This window comes from Stegodyphus dumicola, chromosome 3 (assembly GCF_044657685.1).
Source record: "Stegodyphus dumicola isolate Sdum_Otavi_A_Nest chromosome 3, ASM4465768v1".
Classification (NCBI taxonomy): Eukaryota; Metazoa; Arthropoda; class Arachnida; order Araneae; family Eresidae; genus Stegodyphus; species Stegodyphus dumicola.
In genome coordinates this window covers 28,674,267-28,697,575 of record NC_140770.1, presented here as the reverse complement: position 1 = coordinate 28,697,575, position 23,309 = coordinate 28,674,267, and the positions used below count along the sequence as shown (strand labels likewise).

At 31.3% G+C, this 23,309-nt stretch overlaps 1 protein-coding gene across 5 annotated transcripts in view; it reads right to left on the bottom strand.

Annotated features, from left to right (window-relative positions):
* Positions 1 to 23,092, bottom strand: part of LOC118198953 (uncharacterized) — a 76,812-nt gene extending 53,720 nt beyond the window's left edge. For 3 of the 5 annotated variants that reach the window (XM_035370734.2, XM_035370736.2, XM_035370735.2), the window contains exons 1-6: positions 22,737 to 23,092; positions 19,418 to 19,537; positions 12,692 to 12,926; positions 9,924 to 10,068; positions 3,593 to 3,766; positions 1,568 to 1,651 (exon numbers count right to left, since the gene is read on the bottom strand). In XM_035370734.2, coding sequence (XP_035226625.2) covers positions 1,568 to 1,651; positions 3,593 to 3,766; positions 9,924 to 10,068; positions 12,692 to 12,926; positions 19,418 to 19,537; positions 22,737 to 22,946 — 968 coding nt within the window. In that variant the 5' untranslated portion in view covers positions 22,947 to 23,092. The remainder of the gene's footprint in view (positions 1 to 1,567; positions 1,652 to 3,592; positions 3,767 to 9,923; positions 10,069 to 12,691; positions 12,927 to 19,417; positions 19,538 to 22,736) is intronic. The other 2 variants (XM_035370732.2, XM_035370733.2) reach the window with 1 other exon arrangement.
* Between the last annotated feature and the right edge of the window lie 217 nt (positions 23,093 to 23,309).

The window sequence follows — 23,309 nt, the reverse complement described above, 5'->3', positions numbered from 1 at the left end:
ATAAATGCTTTTCTTCAGGTGGCAGACAAAGTGTTCTTTCCCTTTCTCAATGAAGCCTAGCAGCTGTGCCATATATATGTCCTCTTTTAGAATTCCATTAAGATATGCAGCTGTCACATCCATTTGGAGAACCTCTAGCTTTTTCTCTGCAGTTACGGCAAGCAGTAACCTTATACATTTAAGTTTGATGACTGGTGAAAAGGTGTCTTGAAAGTCCACTCCGGGTATTTGCAGATAGCCTTTTGCCACCAATCTGGCTTTGAACTTTGCTCAGTTTTCAATCTCGTCTTTTTTCTTATGAAACAACCATGTGGATAGTATTATCTTGGCTCCTGTTGGTTTAGTAGTTAGTTCCCATGTTTGAGCTTGAGTGAGGTTCTGAATTTCTTCCTCCATGGCTTTTAACCACATGTCAGCTTCAGGTGATTTCAGGACATCTTTTAGAGTTACTGGGTCCTTTTCTTCAGATTGTCGTATCTCTTGGGCATCGTACAGATAAAAATCTTTGAAACGTTTAGGAATTCTGGTGTTTCTTTTTTCACCTCTCTCACTCCCATGGGTAGGATGTCTGGCTTCCTCCATGGCTTTTAACCACATGTCAGCTTCGGGTGATTTCAGGACATCTTTTAGAGTTACTGGGTCCTTTTCTTCAGATTGTCGTATCTCTTGGGCATCGTACAGATAAAAATCTTCGAAACGTTTAGGAATTCTGGTGTTTCTTTTTTCACCTCTCTCACTCCCATGGGTAGGATGTCTGGCTGCTGCTTTAACTTCAGGGTCTAGGTTGTTAACAACGTCTTGTATCTGTGTAACAGATTGGCCTTCATCTTCGTAATCTGGAGTATTTTCAAGCTGTAGGTCTGGACATCCTTTACAATTTTGGTCAATCGTATCTGTATTTAGACGTTGGGTTTCATCCAAGTCATTTACATCAGGAATTATGTGATCTAGAGATGAGTCACGAGCTTCTATCTCAGGTAGATCCAAGGGATATTCTGATTCAAAGTCTTCAATTTTAAGAGTAGCTTCTTCTGCAGGATTGTCACACTTGATTAGTTTTAAGGAGAAAACATGTTCTTCAAAATGACATCTCAGCTGACAAAAAAAATGTTTGAAACCCTTTAGATCATAATTGCTCTTTATTTCATAAATTACGGTTTCATATTTTTAATTGTATAATTTCTGCATGCCATCTTACCAGATTTAAATTGATGATCTATAATCCGAAAAAAACCCCTAATCCGGAATTGCCAAAGTCCCAACGAGTCCAGATTACGGACTTTGTGCTGTATGTATTAAAAACTTTTATCACCATACACTTACTCTATTTTTTCTGTTGGGAAATTCAATAAAATAATAACCATAAAAAATTCTCATTTTTTAAGATTAATTAAATTTCAAATTCTGGCCTATTTTGGCAGCTTATTTAATTGAGTCAAAGAATCATAATCCCAAAATCTGAATTGGATGTACTCATAAAAAAAACTCAACTTTTAAATGGTTTAAAAAATTAAATGAGAAGATATTGAATTTTAAAAGTAAATTCTTTTTCTTTGGATTCTCTTACTTGGAATGGGTTTTAACAGCATTATCAAGAGCTTCTTCATCCATTGTGATGCCTTTCAGACGATTTATATCAGAAAGAAGAGACCTAAAGCATAATTTATGATAAAAAATTTTACTCAAAAATTCAATATTAGCAATAAAATTATTTTAAAACTAATATATTTAAGTTTTTAATTTAGTACATTCATAGTGTTTGTCATAATGGTCAAAACTTTGCCATTAATTTTTAACCTACTTCATGAAAAGCTATCAAGTTCAAATTTTATACACTGTTCATGGATGAAAATGCAGTGTGGTGATGCAATTTTTTCCAGAATTTGATTGACTTTTTTTTTTTTTTTTCAATTTAACATTTAAACAATTTTTCAAACATAACCTTTGTTCAATAAGCAAACTAAAAATCTCAAAAATTTACTCTCTGCAACATTGGGGGAAAAAAGTTTAAAAAAAAAAGTTTAAATGAGATTTATGTCAAATTTTAAACATAATTTTTGCTTTTTCTTTTGTGAATTTTTGAAAATTGCTCGATTTTCCTGACAATTTGATGCTTATGATTTTAAAATTTCAATACCTAAAATACATCAGTTACAAAATTTTGAACTTTTCCCAAACTAAAAAACAAATTCTTTGCCCTCTTTTAAAAACAAGAATGATTTTAAAAAAATTAACTGAACATTTCATTTTGAGATTTTCATAATTTTATTGTGGTGCATAATATTATATTCTTTTATGGAACTTTAACATTCTTAAATGCATCTGTTATAAAGACTGAAAATTTTAAAGTTCATTAAAAAAACTCTTCACCCCCTTTTAAAGTAAGAATGATAAAATATATTAATTAGGTGACTTTCTACAGTTTTGTTTAATAATTTTTTAAACTAGCTGCATTTTTTAAAACTTTTATTTAACTCACTCTAGTTTTTGTCACTATGGTCAAAACTTTGACATCTCTTTTAAAACTATTCCCTGAGAAGCCATCAAGCTAACACTTTGCACTCACACTGATTATGGATGACAATAAAGTGTGATAAAGAGATTTTTCCAAAATTTGATTCAGATTTTTTATAACTGAATTTCGAAATGATATTTTCACACAGATCTTTGTTTCATGAACATATTAAAACTCTCTTCCATTGTTGGACAAAGCAGAAGAAATCTTTGAAATGCAATTTAACACTTTAACTTTTAAATGAAATTTATCATTGTAATACATCAATGATACTAAAAAGACAAAAATAAAAATTTTTAAAAAGTTTTTGCTTAAAATTTATAAAATAATTAATGAACTAAAAGGAGAAAAATATTTTCTAATAAACTTTAGCTTCTTAGAGGAGTTATTTAGATTATTAGGATTAGGCTACTGGATTATTAACTCAAATAGTTTACGTTATTTGGATATGGCAAAGCCACGAGGAACTAACAGAAGCAATGAATTCATGGAGAACTTTCTGAGAGAAATTGGTTCTATTCACATTACACATGGGGAAAACATATTGTATCATACAGTGGCAACAAGAGATTAAAGTTAAAAATTGAGAAAAAATTGAAAAAAGAAATTCTTTTTTAAATTGAGAAAATTATATCAAAAATAAAAATATTCAAAATTCATCTATGATTTTCTATAATAAATAATAAAAACTTTGATGCCTAAATAACGGAATTAAATTGCACTGCTAAAAGTATAAACCATTACCTTTATAAATTTATCAAGGATGCTACATACTTTTATAATTTATAATATAAAACTGTTGATGAATTTTTCAGAGAGAACTGCTTAATCTCTTGCTCCCACTATCCTATATGATAAATTATTTTGCTCTTTTTAGTTCATTAATTATTTTATAAATTTTAAATAAAATCTAATTTTATAACACCCCCTTTTTTGCACTTATTAGAAAATTTATAATTTAAAATGTAAAAATGGATATAAATTTTTAAGAAATCAATCAATTACTTTAAAAACAGCAGAATATCAAACTTAACCTTATATTAAATGGGCCATTTTTGAACAAAATGAGTTCCTTACCGAAATTCACTGTTCTCTAAGAAGCCATCACTGTTGCTGTCATAAAAACGAAAAATGTAACGGCAACGGATTTCTGCAGGTGGACCTCCATGTTGAGTACACTGATTCATTGCAGCCAAACCAACTATCATATCTTTATGGGTTAGATGACCATAAGAATTCAGATCAAAAGCTCTATATTACCAATAAAAAATATAATAAATAAAAAAAAAGTTATTATAACTATTTGATACAAATGCATTATATACAAAATCTCCCATTTCATCTTCTCTGGTAATGAGCTTAAGACATGGCATTCTTCAAATTTTCATTATCATAAACTATGAAAGAAAATATATCAAATCTATAACATGATATAATTTCTATGTAAAGATTAATATATATATATATATATATATATATATATTAGCCCAAAGGACTATTAATTTTGTTTTGGCATTTTGTGTTGATTCACTATAAATGTCTGTTGACTTTTCAAATTGTTGCTACCAAATATTATCGTCCTGCGTTATATTTAAAGAAATTAAATAATGAAGAATCTGCATAAATGTATATATATATGTTTCTTGCACTGTGATAAAACAATGGTACCTAGAGTCATGCAATTTTGAATAGCGTAATCTTCCACCGAATATGGGCAACTGGAACACTCAATTTGGAATTTGAAATTTGTTTTATTATCGATTTCATATTTTGTAACACTTCAACAAGTTTTTGATTAAAAAACTCAACAATTTCAAAGCGAGCAACGGTAAAATTGTATGGGGGGGAAAAAAAATTTATTTCCAGCGTGCGAGACTGTGTATTAGAAATTCTAAAGATATCAGGGTTCATAGCCACATTTTAGTTAAAAAAATAAGCACCTATAAGCACTTTTCAAGCACATTTTAAGAAAAAAAATAAGCATCTGTCTAATTACATTATACACAACTGCATAACTTCAAAAATTAGACTCGTAATTTAAAATATGAGAAATGCAGTATTTATTAAGAGAGCATAAGCATTACCTCAACCATGGAAAATAATTACTTTTTTTAAAATTTTAAATAACAGTTCAATTTACAGAACTAGCTTACAATGAGAGGGAAAAAAAAAACTATGCAGAACTAAACTATATTACAAGATTTAATGATGAAATTTCAGTTAAAAATACAGGAAATAAATAATAATAAGGCATATTTATTCTATTCGCTTGGAACTTGATAATAAATACAATTTATTTTTCCACTCATATTATTATTTAACTAATTTAAATCTAAATTCTGAACATTTTCTAAATTTTCATCGTATATCAGTTTTCCCTTAACAGATATTGCAAGCAAAGTAATTTAAGTAAAACAGAGGAACATTTCTGAAATCAGAAGACAGAAATTTGCTTCATGCATTCATCCTTTAACAGTAAAAGCTTAACTACCCGCATACTTGAAAATTGGCGAATATTCGGGCAGTCGAGCCTAACTTGAAAAAGAAGAGTGGAGGGGGGTAGACTGTAGCCATTCTTTAGATTTTTCCGCTAAATAAATGCTTTTGACATTTCGATATGTGCATCATATAAAAACAAACCAATGGAACAGAAAAATATTCTGCTTAGCAAGCACAGTAAAACTCTTTTAAGCGTTCCTAAAAAAATCTCGGACCGAACATCAAAATCAATTATCTCTGCAAAATATCGTTATTGCACAATACGTGCACCGTAATTCTTCCCTACATGATATTACGCAATCGGATTCAACAGCTGCCAGTATTGGGAGAATAAAGAACTAAATAAAGGAAAAGAGACTTACTAATCTGGGGTGTTTTTTCATTCTAATTTTCAACAGACTGCGTTAAATAATTTCCAGAATAGAATCATTCTTCGCTTGGGTTGGTAGACCACAGACCTTTTAGTCCTATTCAATCCAGATTGGAAAGTGACCAGAAAAAAAAAAAAAAAAAAGAGGTCCGTTGCTTGTTTTGCAGCAAAACAGTAACAGTTTCAATATTGTAACAGTTTCAATATTCAAGATTTTGCGGAGAAATGAAAGATCCTCCCAACCTTCGTACTGTATAATGTATCGGCCAAAAAAAATGGAATTATTTTGACTATTTGATTACTTTCCCTTTATTTAAGCCATTCCGAGTATTATTAATTAGAAAGCTAATCTGTGTTAAAACACAACCAATTTTTGGAAGTTTACTATACTTCAGCAGTTACTGCAACTATGTTATTATAAACATTCATACATATGCTCATAATATAAGCATAACGATCATAATAAACATGAATATGAACTGACCAAGCAGAACGAGAATTCAAATTATTAAGATCTTGATAGAAATTCAAACGTGTGTAGTATTTGGGTGGGAGGAAAAGAATGCCGAATGTACCAGAATTTTCTACTGCTTTCGCAATTCTTTGACCAACAGAACGACGGGCAGCTGTCTATACTCTCTGCATACACCAAAGGTTATGTTAATGCAGAGAAAGGGAAAAAAGCTATTTCCGGGAGTATGATTCACCATCTGACATTCCATTTTTTATTAGGAAGAAAAGTTGTTTATTTAGTTTCGGCTTTGGTACGGGGAAAAATTGCGCGTTCATTTAAAAAAAAGCACTAAAAGCAAAAAATAAGCACTAAAAACAAAAAAAATAAGGGCTTTAAAGAAAAAGTAAGCACCTATAACTAGCTTTATATTTTATTTTCAAATATAAGCACTTATAAGGACCGCTACGAACCCTGGATATGGTCATTTTAAAATTATTTTATGATATTGCTGATGAATTGAATTTTATGGTTTCAGTGCAAAGAACATGATATTTAATAAATAATAGTAACACACAAAAGGTTAAAAAAACAGTTCCTTTGGGCGTAATGTAAAATCTGAAAGCCTTCCAGTTTTTTTTTAAAATTAAAGCTAAGTTATCTTAAGACACAATAACACGCCGAACAAATACTAATTCAGAAGTCAAACAAAAATCAGCGTTATATTTTCAAATTTTCACAGGACTAGTTTCGATGGTTTTACCGAACCACCATCCTCAGCTGCAAAAAGTGCAAATGAAGGAGATAGGATATAATGATTAGATAAGATAAGAAAGCTTGGACAGAAAATAAACTAGTGGCGCCATCTGTTGTTGAAACCAGAACTAAAACATAATTTCTTTAAAGGCCAAAGGCAAAGATGGATTGGAATAAGGATCGTTAACTAGAACAGAAAGATTTTTTTGAATGTGAAATGCCTCTAGAAAATCCAGTTCTCCAATGGAAGATGTTTTTTGAATAATTTTGGCAGCAGAAAAATTGAAAATGTGATTTTGGGACCAACAATGTTGGGCAACCGATGACTTCTGTGTTTCCTTTTTTCTAACATATGGCTCATTTTCCTTGACATGAAATTTTAAGGCTCTCTTAGTTTGGCCAATGTAAATTAAACCACATTGGCAAGGAATCCTATAAACACCCCAGGAATTCATATCCGGAATGGGGTCCTTGAGTATGGAACTCGGAATTTTATTGATGGGAGAATAAATAACCCGAAAGTTAAATTTCTGCAAAATATGTGCAAAATATGTGCATGGAAAGAAGGGAATGACAACAGAATTTGTATAATCTCCTAAAACAAGAGTGTGCCTTATAGTGTGTTGAGATGAGAATTTTTTAACTGCTTGATTAATAATGTTGGGTTAAAAGCCCCTGTCAATAGCTATTGCTTTTAAATAATTTAGTTCTTCATCAGGGGACAGTTTGGAGGAGCAAACTTGAAGAGCACGGAAAACATAGGAATAAAATTAAGTTAACTTTTGTTTAGTCGGATGACATGATTTAAAGTGTGGTGGAAGGCAAACCGATGAAGGTTTACGGCAAATTGTAGTACTGAAGTTGGATGTGTTACGTGTGACCAAAATGTCGAGAAATGGAGGAGAATTGCAAGTCTCAAGTTCAAAAGTGAACTGAATAGCAGGATCAATAGAATTCATTGTTGAAAGAACTTTATTTAAATCATCTTTATTACCTTCAAACATAGTAAAAGTATCGTCTATGTAGCAGAACCATACTGGGAAGTTTAAAGTTTCAAACAATTTTCATTCATAATAATGCATGTAGATATCAGCCAGGATGGGACTGAGGGGGCTTCCCATGGCTAATCTCTCAGTTTGCTTGTAATACTTATTTTGGAAAAACAAAAAGTGTTTGTTTCAAAAAGAGTTGAGTGAGAGAAATTAGCTCATCAATTTTCAATGCAAGAGAAATGAAATTCGCGAAGTCTGGTTTCTAGACATCTTAATGCACTCTCCACTGGAACATTGGTGAATAATGATTTTACATCAAAAGAAACCATGAGTAAATTTCTAGGAGAAATGTTTTTAACCTTTTTTACAAACTCTATTGAATTTTTTATGGTGTAAATGTTACTGTCTAATAGAGTTGAAAAGCTAGAAAATAAATATTTAGCTAATGGATATGAGGCAGTACCTAAATTTGATACAATAGGGCGGAAAGGAATACTATTTGCATACAAGTGTTTATTGTGTGCACATACATATGCATATGTGTGCCTACACACATACATTCATACCTATGTGCATTCATATATATCTGAGTCTGGTCCTGATAACAGAAGATTACCCAGAAAGCATTAATGTTCAGAATATCCCACGAGGATTTCATCAAAATGGGATGGAGCCAAGACAATGGTGGAGATCAAGAGCCAAACATGCTAACCAGACCCCCAATACTGGTGCACAATAGTTCAGAATAATCTGGGAATTAATTATTATACAACTGCTAATCTGTTATGTTAAAAAACAGAAGTTTTTTCCATCATGCAGTGTCACGCCTTCAAAAAATTCCAAATTAACAAATTTGTTTTGAGGTCCTTTTATAATGTATACTTTGTATTAAAAAGCTAGTTCTAATATGATAAATTTCACACATCAAATAAATAAATATTTTATTAATTCTAAATTTTACTTTATGTCTTTTCACTAATTTCTTCAATATTGCAATTTCTGAAAATTTATACATTTATCAGAGTGCTATTAAACCTGATATAAACAAAATTAAGAGTAAATATGCATACAATAGAAAGAATAAATTAATAATATAATATTTAGAAATGTAAGGCGAAATTTAAATACTGACTTTCCATATTAACCATCATAAACTGCTGTATTAGAACAGAAAAATTTTAATTAATCTGAAAGGTTATGCTGCTGAAAGTTACTAGAAAAACAGAATTTACATTGTTTTAAGTTTAATTAAAGTATGACACAGCATTGGCAATTTTTTTATTTATTTACTTTTCATCATCAAAAAATTTTTATAGTCTTTTCCTTTCCTTCAATATTTAGTGCTTACCAATTCTTCTAAAAGTACATATGCAAGAGATGATCTTAATCAGATAAGTTAAAAATTGAGAAATGAATTGAGAAAATAGAAGTGTTTCCAGCTCTGTTGTCAGTTTAATTTACCTGGTCATCATATGCTCACTTCAGGTACATAAAATAGTTAATATGACCAAAATTTTGAGCTTCGAGTATTACACAATTAAATTTTCATAATTTAAAAAAATTAAAACCTGAGAGGGTTCAGATTTTAACATTCACCTGAACAGATTCTTTTAAAGTTTAAAAAGTTTTTTAGCAAAAGGTTATCAACAGAGATGGTCCGAATAAAAAAAAAAAAAAAATAAAGCATATTAGATGATTATGCATTTAGATCAACATGGGAACATTATATATCTTTTGAATATTTAAAAAGTAAAAAAAATATGTAATGTAATTCTATGAAAATCTTTAATGCTTTCATTAGATATATCATGAATTAAAGAATTTTCATTTAAACTAATCAGATTAAAAAATAAAATAAATAAAGATAGTTAATGTTTTTAATTAAATGTATCATAAATTAAATGCATTCTTATTTAAACAGTTTGTTTATCAGTTGCAGACAAATTAAATATGAAAGAAAAATATCTTACATTTTTCTAAATGGCAACAGACTTGAATGAAAAATTAAACAACACATTTACAGTGGACTCCAGAAAAATCACATTTTGAGACTAATAGCTCATTTAGTCTAATAATTTTACTTATTTTTATGAAAATCTACAAATGTTTTGAAACTTCGAATACCTGTCTAAGTTGTAGACACCTGAAAAGCAGCATTTTAAAAATCCTGCAAAATACAGTGTACTTTATACACATGCTTTTCTTTCATACCTTTGCATCTCAAAAAGTGTAAGAAATGAATGCTAATAAACAAATATTTAAAAAATGGGAAGGCATAATTTTTTTAATGTAACCATTAAAATTTATTATAAATTTATAAAATTCAGAAATTTCGCATACCTAAATAATGATTTAATGTTCTTTTCTGCTATCAGTTCTTCCTCTCCCCAGTTAAAGGATCTCATGTAATTCTTAAAAGAATGTACATTCATAGTTTCGCAAGGATATACATGGCACATAAAGTCATAGTAAATCAAAGCTTGTCCTGAAAATTAAAATATTAACAAATATGTAAACTTTTAATCAAAATATAAAAATTAAGAGAAGGTCTCGTATTTGGCAACAGCATTTCCACTATAATATAAAGTTTCATAAGCAAGCAATTATTTCAACAAATTTTCAAAATAATTCAGTTTATATTAAAATTTTATGCATTTCATAAAAATTCAGTTGTTAATATCTTAGCAACAGCCACCTCCTACAAAAAAATCTGCATTAGAGTTCAGCAATTTAATTTTATTTATTTTTTCTTCAGTTTTTATGAATGATAATCAAGATTTAACAAAACAAATCAAATATCACATAATCATAAAATATAAATTTAACTTCAAATTTATGATGTGGAAAATATATTTAAAATACATTCATAAAAATGTATCCCACTTCATAATTAAGAATCAATGGATTCTAAAAGCAAAGAAAAATTATATAACACATGGACATATTCAGATATTATATAATATAATTTCACATGCAAAGTATTACATATAAAGCATATAAAATAAAAATTAAACAAATGTTACATACACATGCATGAACATAACTACTGCATCCTGTTTAAGTGAAAAAATGTTTTGGGGGGAAGAGAGAGAAAGGTAAAATAATATAAGAACAGATAAGATATATAAGTTGTGATTTATAATAGGCCCTTAATTCTTCTTTTTAACTTGCTTATTTCTCCTTTTTTGTCCTAAAAATAGTAATATTCTTGCATGCATATGGGTTCGTAATGAATTGAATGCACACAGAATCAATGATAGCTTCATAAAATTTATTTTACCAAAGAAAACACTTTACAATTAAAACTTTCCACAAAAATACTTGTACAGCTCTTTTCAGAATCACAGAGTACAATCAGTAATTACACTTCAAACTAAGAATGTTAAACACAATGCAAAGCAAAGTACATCTAAAAGGTGCAGTTCACAGTGAGATCTTTCAGTGCTCAATGCTGTAGTAAACAATTCAGAAATAATCTTTGATCTTTTCTTTTCTTCTGGCCTGCAACTACGATGAGTTATTAGCAGATACTTTCCCCAGTCTTACGTAGTTTTCCACCAACAGCTAGGAAATTTCTAGTACTTTCCATTTCCCAAAATTACGATTCTCAAAAGGCATATTTGCTTAAAGTTACATATAAGGGCCAGATATGGTTATAGTTACATGCAGGGATCAATTACAGTTGTACAGGGACTGGACCAAAATGTCACTAAGTTTCGTGATATTTGGCGATTTCTCACCGAATTTGTCTACAACAATTAGTCGCCAAAACCTTCGTCAGCTCGACGATATCTCACTAATTTAGCGAAACTGCCATTTACTTCAATGTTAAATAGACTTGCCCCTGTAACCTTACTTTTCGGACAGTACCATAATTTCACTAAAACTATTTACATATACACAAAATTTACAACAATATGCTTAAATAAATTTTTCTCACCTGCATCATTTCAAAATTAATCCTTGTCATAAGATTCTTATACATGTACATACATAAAAATTACTTCAGTCAATAAGAGAGCTGAATTAGCAAACAGAATCCTAACTAAGAGAAATACAGTGGAAGCATGCTTTCACTAACGTCAATCTAGCATTCATCAAAATCTTTACACTGCTGATATCATCATGTAATTTCTATTCTATAATCAATTAGATTTTCTATGAGTATGAGAAATCTGTGTGTATATTGCTTTATTAGATCTAATTCAATGGAAGGTGCTACAGAAACGATAATTTGTGAAAGCTTAATCATGCATCATATTACATGAAAAACTGTCACTACATATAACATGTACAAAGACAGACATATCCTCTAAAATACTTTTTGGCTTTTTGTCAAGTTAATATCAGTTGCATTGTAGAGACATTAGGTTTTTTTTTTTTTTTTTTTTTTTTTTTTTTTTTTTTTTTTTTTTGAAGCCAGAGAGATAAAAAATGAGCAAACACCTTCGCCGGGAATTGAACTGCCGACCTCTGGAATACGCGCTCAGTGTGCAGACCACCACACCACGAAGGCATGCCAAGATGGTGGGAGAAATACCTTATATACTCTCTCTTTTAAAGGGCGACTGGGGTTTTTTTAGGGCACCCAATCGCCAAATCGTGTGTGTGGAGGATCATCATCCAACACCCTTTTAGTTCAGGCGGCACTGTAGAGACATTAGGATTTTTTAGAAGCAGGTGAGATGAAAAATGAGCAATGCCCTCACCGGGAATCAAACCACGGACCCCTCGCCCTGTCCCAGCATGGAGACCACTACACCACGAAGGCACGCTAAAAAGTCAGGAGAAATACCTTATAGCATTATCAAAGAAATTTGAATGAATTTTTACCAATCATTTATATTCTTGGTAAATGTACATGTCTTGCATTTTGATGGTATTATTTTAATGAAATGAGAAGTGTGTGTTTAATTATTTTTGTTTACACGCTCACACATAGTACCCAGAATGGTACAAATGATTTCAGTTTCTCTTTCAAAAGTGCCAAAAAACACGGAAGATGCATAGTGAAAAAATAACATATTCTTTTATTTATCATTGATAATAAAAAGCTGCAGTGTTAATTTATTAACTAAAAAAAAGTTTACTTATTAATATGAGTTTACCTTCAGAAGTAAAACCAGCTGATTCTAGCAGCATGTCATAGCTAGATTTAGGCATATTGTCAATCTCTTGCATCTGACTTACAATGGCACCATTCACACTGTACTCAGAATAACTGCAATAAGGTTGGGATATTTCTTTCAACGTTTTCATAAGTATTACAGGTTCCATTCCTTTCAATTCAGTTTTAGACATCAGCTCAATTTCAGTAGTTGAGAACCAATTAATATTAGAGCTCTAGGAAATAGTACAATAATATAATTGATCCAGTGGCCACCAAATACACTGATAAGAAAAAAATAAAGGAACAACTGTAAAAAGGTGCTTTATGTTAATTCTATTATGTAGTCCAATAAAAGGTAGTTGTCTGGTAGCCCAAAGTCAACACTATAAAATTGTATTAGGGTTTTCACCTTCATTCACAGAAATATCTAAATTTTTTGGTGCCTACCCTTTTGGTACATATGCAAAGGACTGCAAGTGCTTCAAACTCTAACTTCAAGGATTGTATCAGTGGCTGGATAAAATTTTACACAAGGATGGTGGAACTGGGGCTAGTGCCAAATCTGTTTCAACCAGTGCGACGGCAGGAGAATTTATGGGCAGCAATTTTTTTTTTTTTTTTAATTCAGAGAAGCATCAAGCAGCAAACTTGGAATGGCAAAAATGTAGAATTTAGGAGAAAAATGCCTAGTGCCAGTTCTGAGTGGAACATTCCAGTGAGAAGGCATTAAATGGATTGTGAGAAATAGTATGCAAATGGGAGAACTGAAGCAGAACAGACTCTGACACAGTCTGTAAAGATATAAACATAGCCAAAAATGTCATGTCAAGAATCTGAAAACGGTTTAAAGACACTGGGAATGTAAGCAGAAAACAAAATCAAGGTAAAAAATATGCCATAAGACTCTCAAGATTATTTGGCAATGATTGCTAAAATTTAAGTAGATGAAGGACATCAGCCCAAATTGCAGGGAAGTGAGTGCAAAATACACTCAGTTGCAGTGGTGAAGAGATCATTGCAATTGGAATACCACGGACTGCAGGTGACTCTTCTTTGCTAATGAGTTTCATTTTTATTTAGAGAGTGAGTCAACACTATAAAATTGTATTAGGTGGATCAGGATGTAAATAAAAATGAGATTCTTGAGCCTTATGTCAAGTTTTTAGGGGTGCAATTTTTAATAACTTCTTCTTAATGGATGACATTACTTCTGATTATTCTGATCATGCTGCACCAGTAGCCAAATAATTATCTTGAGAATAAAAGAATCCAGTGGATATAGCGGCTCGCATTCTTTGGATTTAAATCTGATAGAACATGTATGGGAGGCACTAGAATGCTGACTATCATCACTGCAGCTCTATCTAGCACTCACCAGAAGCTTCAAGGCGCTATTTATTATAAATCCCTTGGTTATCACAGGAACTGCTGGATAATGTAATAGAAAGCATAGAAAATCAATTTAAAGCTTGCATTTTGATTAGGGATGACAACACACATTATCATTTTTATATGCATCTCTAAAGGCTTGTAACAATAACTTTTTCCTATTGAACTTCATATATTTCCCAAGTTTTTAGAGTTGTTCCTTTAATTTTTTAAGTAGTGTACGTAGCGTATTCGTAAAAAAAGTACCGTTTCATTCTAGTGCTGTCGCAGCGCTGTGGTAGGCGTCCCGCGCATGCGCACTAGTCTTTCTTGTTCACTGACTTTCAATTGTCGCCATTTTGGTTGCTCTATGTTGTGTTTTCAGTTTGCTGTGCACATTCAATATGTTTAAGACAATTAGTTCTCCCGCTGACTGTGAGATTCGTGCCGTGATTAAATTTTTGAACGCGAGGAATGTTAAACCAGCCGAAATTTATCATCAAATGACAGAAGTTTACGGTGAATACGCGATAAGTGATGGAATGGTGAGAAAGTGGGTAAGAATGTTTAATGCAGGTCGAACAAATGTCCATGCCGAGGCTCGGAGTTTTTGGCCTTCTGTTGTCACCGATGATTTGGTAAGGAAAGTTGATGAAGCAATTCATGAGAACAGACGCTTCACAATGACAACTCTTTCAGAGGCATTTCCACAAATTTCACGTACTATTTTGTTCGAAATTGTGTTTGACCGCTTGAATTATCGCAAACTGTGTTCCCGATGGTTTCTAAAAATGCTCACTGATGTTCACAAAACAAAACGACTTGGTAGTGTCCTGACATTTCTCACGTGATACAGTGATGAGGGAGAAAACTTTTTAAACCAAATTGTGACAGGTGATGAAACATGGGTGTGTCATTTCACACCCGAATAGAAACAACAATCGATGGAGTGAGACACACTCATTCTCCGTAAAAACAAAAGTTCAAAGTGACAAATGTCATCACAAAAAATCATGTGCACTGTCTTCTGGGATAGGAAAGGCGTTTTGCTTACTGAATTTCTTCCCAGAGGTGAAACCATTAATGCGGCACGATACTGTGAGACTTTAACAAAACTAAGGCATGCCATTCAAAACAAACGAAGAAGAATGCTCAGTAAAGGAATTGTTTTGCTCCATGACAATGCTCGGCCCCATACTGCTGGTGTCACTCAATCGTTAATTCGACAGTTTCATTGGGAGCAGTTCGATCACCCGCCGTACAGCCCGGACTTGGCGCCGTCCGACTATCACTCGTTCCTGCACATGAAGCGCGAGCTTGGTGGCAAGCGCTTTGGATCTGACGATGGCACGAAAAATGCTGGGGAGTCGTGGTTATCGAAACTGGTGGGAAGTTTCTTTGACGATGGTATACAAAAACTGGTCACCCGCTATGACAAGTGTTTGATCACTGTCGGAAACTATGTTGAAAAATAGTTTAAGATATGTATTTTCATGTAAAAATAAAATTGGATTCGAAAAAATTGTTTTACTATATTTTTTTTTCCAAAACAGTACTTAGTTTCCGAATACGCCTCGTACAATCATGATTTACATCCTGAACTTCAGAAAATAATAAAGGTTAAGGAATCGTACATAAAAAAGAATCGTACATAAAATAATTAGTACTTGTGCATTAGCTGGATGCAAAATCATTTTCCACTCTTTCAGAAACAAGAAATGTGACATTTGAACGAATTAATATTATATTAAATAAATATTCTATGAAAAAATGTGTCTTAATGATAATTAGTAATAAATTTATTTTAACTTTTTTAAAACCTTTAAACTGCAAAGTTTGATCAGTTATAATTCATAGGAAATTTCCTTTGTTTAAATAATTTTATTTTTGCTTTGATTCTATGATTAAGTTGACAAATTTTGTTTATCAATAATATGTATAACTGGGAGTGCATAAGCTATATTTGTCAATTTATTATTTGCATTAAACAGAAAATGAATCACATTACTACAGTCAAAAGTTGTTAATTCGGACACCCATAATCCGGAATGATCTATAATCCGGACCTCAAAGCTAAAAACTTTCTGCGCATGCGCCGCGTTGACACATGTGCATAGGCGTTTACGCGTGCGCATAAGACCTTTACGTGCATGCACATATGCATGTGCGCAAGTGCAGAATACGTTTTCGCGTGCACGTTTAACGTATAACGGATGGTATGAGCTAAAATTATACAATTATGTATTTCAGTTAATGTTGATGCTTGCGTTATTCCTTAATCTTCGAATTGGATGCAGCTTATTATTTTTTGCAGACTGTAAGTGCAATTTTATAAAAGTAAACTTGAAATTTCGATTATGTCAATTTCCGATTCTGGAGCTCCCAAAGGATCTACAAAACGAAAGTATGTCTCGATGTCCATCAAACAAAAAGTGGAATTGCTGCAAAAAATGGATAAAGACATGAAGAAAGTGACAGAGAGGTTAGTGAAAACAAAAAAATTTCGATTGACAAGTTAGTCGGTATTCTCGGCACGGCAATTACGGGACTTGAGCAGCGGAACTTTGTAACTGAACAAGAAATTATGTCTGTTTATAGAATTAAAGAGAAAGTATTATCACATAAAACGCAACAACTTACATTGAAAGAAATGTTTAATAAAGTAAACAAATACATATTAAGCTTCTTTTTTTGTAAATTTTGATACCCTTTAGATCATAATTGTTCTTTATTTCCTAAAATACGGTTTCATATTTTTAATTTTAGAATTTGTGCATGCCATCTTATGAGATTTAAACTGATGATCTGTAATCCGGAATCGCCGAAGTCCCGACGAGTCCGGATTAACGACTTTTGACTGTATAATTATTTAATTTCACATTACATAAAACATTTTTAACTGTGGAAATTAAAAATATTAACACTGTATTTTAGATAGAAAATCATGATTTGTCTATAAACATCATTAGAATTTTGAAAATAATAAAAAGAAATGCACAAAAATAAAGAAATTACTTGTTAAAACTGAAGAATTGTTACATGCACAGTAAGAGCCGTTAGCTGCATGATTTCCAGAACTGCCACATTCTGTTAATATGGTGATTTCTGCTAAGGTGATAGTGCTAATACATAAGTATCATATCGAAATAGAAAAGTTACTAGTAATTAGATTAATTACCTTTGAAATTAGATTAAACCGAAAAAGAACTGGATGTATTAATTATGGAAAAGAGTGCGAGGATTATCTACCTAAAATAGGAAATGGCATTGAGATAAATTATCTCGCATTCATATTAACATGAAGAAAATTTAATGGAAAAAAATAATCATAAGTTAATGAAAAGAAAAATTTATATGGGGAAAAAGGGAAATATACAATAATCACTGGTACTTCATTATTATTATGGCCTGTTTCATAAATGGTACAAAAATTTTCAAAATATCATGAACACAAACCATCTTCAAATGGCCAGCAACTCTCATGATGAGAAGTTTCAAATACAAGCAAATGTTAACAATTCTTAACCACTCAATAATTATTCTCATCATGAAAAGGACTCAAATATTTCATGTGCTGAAGTATTTTGATTTTCTCAAACAAAGGTGAAAATGTTTAATGCCTTTGTTTCATGTAAGATGCATTTCACTTTTATTTGAATATATGAAAATGACCATTAAATAAGACTACATATCAGTAAAAGCATTTGGAGGTGCAATGTGGAAAGCTGAAAATAAAAGAAATGCATTTGTTTTGACAATTGGTTTAGTGGTTCTAGAATACTGTTTGTAATAGCTTTATAATTTATTGACTGTTGAGCAAAGGAATTGGCCTTAATTAAATAATGGAAAAAGCAACACAGTTTTTACAAAAGCACAAATATCGACTGGAAAAGTTTTATGAGAGAGGTGTATATGGTACGTCGACAACCAAATAAGCCAAGAGGTGGCCCTAAAAAAAATTGTGAACATTAACAAAAATCTGTTCAGAAGGAAAAGAATAGTACTATCAGTGTTCTTCCACAGTACTAGCAGTAAAAATAGTACTAGGAAGGTAGTATATTTTGTGGGATAACCAAAAAAAAAAAAAAAAGACAATACTTATGGCAAAATAATTAAACAAGTATAAAGACAGATCGACGAGTTATTCAATTGTTGGCAAATATATAAAACAAAAGAATGAGTCAAGGCAGGTCAGAGACATTTTGTAAACTCTGAATTCATTTTGTTGCCCCCAAAACAGCTGCTAATACACAAAATGTTGAGAGACTGTGGCATGCCATTAAGTGGTAGAATAAAAATTAATAAGACAATTCACCATCCTTATGAGTCTTACCTTGCTCGTTCATGCGGTGGAAGTCCTTGGGATGACAAAATGCTTCTGATGCTATATTAAAAGCAATTGTGGAAACATGGCAGCCACAAAGTGTATGTGAGAAGTAAACATGAACTTGGCAATAAATCTGGCAGCAACTTGAAATTTAAAAAGCAAAGGCTATAATAATAAGGAAGTACCTTATATATTTATTGAGAGAGAAAGAAAACATAGAAACTACTTTGGTAAGATTGTGAAATGGTTCATGAAGTAGAAAATTATATATATACCAATCAGATCAGATATGACTGATAAAGTGAATTAATGTCTGAAATAATTTACCTACATTCAAGCATCATTATATTACTTTTCAAGTGATACGCAGAAAGATACTGAAACTAGCACAATTATGATACAAAAGTGTCATTCATCTAGATATCTAATAATATTTAAGCAAGCAACAGCATGCATCTTAAGATAATAATTTTAGCTATCTTGGTTAGTGTCCTGATAAGCAAACATTGATTATGTGTTGATTGGCTCAAGTTAAAATTCCAAGTAAAAGTACATACTATGAATACTATCAATCTAAAAGTCTTTTTGAATAATTCATAGCTAGGGAAAATAACAGACTCATGAAAAGAGTCACCAGTATTAGGCACTCTTATTTAAACGTATTAGGCAACATTTTCTTATTTCAAATTTCTTATGTAGTCTGGTACAAGCTTTACACACATATATGATTACACATTTCATTATACTAATAATGTTCTTATAATTTAGAATATATCATTCATCACACTTTTAGAAAATTATTATTATTATTTTTTTTTATTTTTTATTTATTTATTTATTTATTTATTTTTTCTATTTAAAAAATATCTGCATATTTCATCTTTTCCTCCAAAATTCTGACCACACTTATTTAATTCCCGATAGAAAATTTAAATTCTGAATAAAAATTTATAAATGTTATAAATATGAAATAAATAAGAAATAAAAACTTATTTCAGAAAATATTCAGTCAAATGTTTAAACCATTACCTCTGAAATTTGCTCAACTTCTGCAAGAAATATCACTCTTTTTACTGCAGGTGCATTTAAATGGTATTGAATATGACACACATGGACAATACCAAGAATTTTTCCAGAACATCCATTTGCCTGAAAAGTAAAAAATATGCCTCATAATAATATTAGAGCACAGTAAATAGTTTGAAATAAGGATATTCAGTTCAAAATATAGTAAATTTCACAAACAAAAAAATGAATATAGGGTATCTGTACTAAGAATACAGTTTTGCTGTAAAAACAAAGAAAGTGGTTTGTCAATTAGAATACATACAAAATTTTTGGTAAAATTTGAAACTCCCCCCCCCAAAAAAAAAAATTCACCAGATAAATCTGAATTATCCAGCAACTTTCAAATATCTTTATCAATAATAATATTTCATAAAAATCTTTACAGTATACCTTTAGTATTATTTTAAAATAAGATCTGAAATTAATGTCCCCAGAAAAAATTCAAATATACACATAACCTTTAATTTTTACATTCAACCTAAATAGAAAAATATATTTCTTATGGCACTTTTCTGACTGTGTCACTGTCACACAGATTATATGAAATTCAAGGTGTTTAAAGCATCTATGTGATGTACCTTTATCACAATATTTTCTGAAAATGACATACCACTTATTCAAAGAATCTGTTTACATGTTTCCCTATCTGTATTCTGGGTAGCAGCAGTGAGGTTTATTTAGCTTATTAAAGCATGTGTAATACTAATACAGCACAGATCCGAGATCTAGACTCGTCGGGACTTAAGCTATTCCAAATTTGGGATTTTTTTGGATATTAGATTAGTTAAAATCTAGTTGAGATGACATGTAAAAGTTATTAAAAATATGAAATAGTGATTTATGATAAAGAAAATTTTAAAAAAAAAGGTTCAATAATTATTTGTTTGCTTTAAACATTTCTTTCAATGTAAGTTGTTTAATTTGCTTCATTTATTCTACTAATCTTTCTCTTTAATTCTATAGATATAAATAGTTTCTTGTTCAGTTACAAAGTTCCATCGTTCAAGTCCTGTAATTTCTATATCAAGAATTCCTGCTAAATTGTCAACCGAAATCTTTCATTTTCAACAATCTCTCTGTCACTTTCTTCACAATCAGTAGCAACATTTCCTGGATTTAAAACCATACTATAGATTTTGCCATGTGTTATTTGATTGAATGACTGGGTAATTGTCTCCATCATTTTCATTTATTACCACTTCTCCATATTTCTTCACAAATTACATTAACTGAATATTTTGCTTTTACTTTGTGATATCTGAAAACCTTCAAATTCATGGCTATTATCATAAAGCTAAGCTAGCATTCATTATACACTGTTCGCAATGTTATTCTGCTAAATTTTGTCTTGCTTCCATCACACACTGACAAAGTTAAGTCATAATATTCAGATACAATTGTCATCAAAAAATTCTTCCAACATCTTTCAGTCAGTGCATAGCTAGGGTGGGGCAAGGAGGGACATCTGCCCCCGGGTGCAGCATCCAAGGGGCGCCAAACTGATGCTACGAAATTTTTTAATGAAACATTTTCTATTCTTGTCACACAGAAAGGGGCACAAATTCTTCAGTTGTGCCCGGGCGCTGGAAACTCTAGCTACGCCCCTGCTTTCAGTGATAATTTACACTATCTTAATATATCCAGAAGTGATGCTGTATCACTTGCAATAAGATAACGAAATGCAATATGTATTTTCATGAAATCATGTTTCACAGTATAAAATTCATTATCAAAAATAAAAATGGTACTACTTTGGTAGACGGTTGGACGGATTTTTCGCGATTTACATTGCCGATTACATGCTGTTCTGCTAAATTTTGTCTTGCTTCCATCACACACTGACAAAGTTAAGTCTGAATTATATTAGTTTAGTTACTTAGGCAACCACCTTGGTGCAATTTGGCAAATTTTACAGAAAAGAAAGAATGACGACTCATAATTGCAAAACACCATTTATTACATAGAAGTATGAACAAGCACCATCAAATGCACCATGAAAAAAATTTTAAAAAATAAAGGTTGCTGGTGATCCAAAGGTTCAGATTTTAGATTTTTGCATATTCAATGGACAGATTTTGGACTTTGTATTATATAGAAATACAGATTGTTTTAAGTAACCCTATAAAAAATAATTCAGCTCAGAAACAGCTAAATAACTGATGTCATAATTTTCAGATACAATTGTCATCAAAAAATTCTTCCAACATCTTTCAGTCAGTGGCATAGCTAGGGTGAGGCAAGGGGGGACATCTGTCCCTGGGCACAGCATCGAAGAGGCGGAAAACTAATGCTACGAAATTTTTTAATGAAACATTTTCCATTCTTGTCACACAGAAAGGGGCACAAATTCTTCAGTTGTGCCCGGGCGCTGGAAACTCTAGCTACGTCCCCGCTTTCAGTGATAATTTACACTATCTTAATATATCCAGGAGTGATGCTGTATCACTTGCAATAAGATAACGAAATGCAATATGTATTTTCATGAAATCATGTTTCACAGTATAAAATTCATGATCAAAAATAAAAACATGGACACAAATGAATTTTTACAAAAATAACAATCAGAAATGCAAAATACAACATGACTGTGTTCTACATCTCCTTCTCACGACACTCATCAAACCCTTTTCCTGTTTCTTAAGAATTATGCTCCTGCCACTAACACCATTAAATCAGTTTGTCAACCTTTTAAAAACTATAACATAACAATACAGGGAACCACGGAACCACTGCAGGCAAATATGCAATTGACTTTCAAACTGAAAAATTAAGAAAGAAAAGTCAAAGGCTTTGAGAGTACATGCAAGTGCCCTCATCTGCACACTTTTTTCAATAACAGCAAGTTGATCAAGAAATTAGTACACACATTTATTATGTTCCACATTCCATTCAACAAATTCATAACAGCATTTACTGATATGAAATTAATATCGGCATTTTCTGATATAAAATGAACATTTCTCATGTTCATGAGCCCATGAACATGAAAAATATTTGACAGCACTAAATTTTTATTTCTATCAAACTAAGTGATTTTTGTTTCAGTCTTTTCTTTTGAATCATAATTATACATAACAATAGCTATTAAAAATATATCACATATATGCAAAAATATGAGGGACAAAATGAAGCCACTAGTTTAACTGTTAATTACAGAGAACAGAAGTTTCTAATAAAGAGATTTCGTTGTGGATTAACACCATTATAAATTATTAGAAACAAATCATACATTTCAGCGGAGAGAGAATTATTTAAACCCTTTATCAGAAAAAATTGGTACCTGTAAGATGTCATCAGCACACATACCCCACGATTTACCAGGCTCAAGATTTCTATACGGAAACCACCAACCATCATTATCATAATTTTGCAGGCCAATTTTCTTATCGGCTGTTCTAATCATAAGGATACAGATTGCATCACTTAGAAATTTAGTCAAATTTTGAAACTGTTTAAGGAATTTCGAGTAATCAGCCATAATTAATATCATGCAGTTTTTCAGAAAATAATTCTATTCTTCATAGCTTACTCAGAAAAAAAATGAAAACGGAAACGAAACTGTGCGTATCATTAAAGGAACATCCGGCGTGATTTTAAATTTTGAACACTTCCATTGCACGATCAAAACAAATAAGACATGATGATGATGATGATGATAGTGGTTTACAGCAAATAGTTCTGGTGTATTAGAGTGGCTGTGTTGCAAATTTCAACAACAACAATTAAGTATTAAAAGTCGTAACAAATTCCCATAACTTAAAAAATTAATAGATTAAGGATTATAAAACAGTAGCCAGAGACAATCGCTTTCTTCTACTCTCTGTGATATTTACATTCATTATCTCAAATTAAA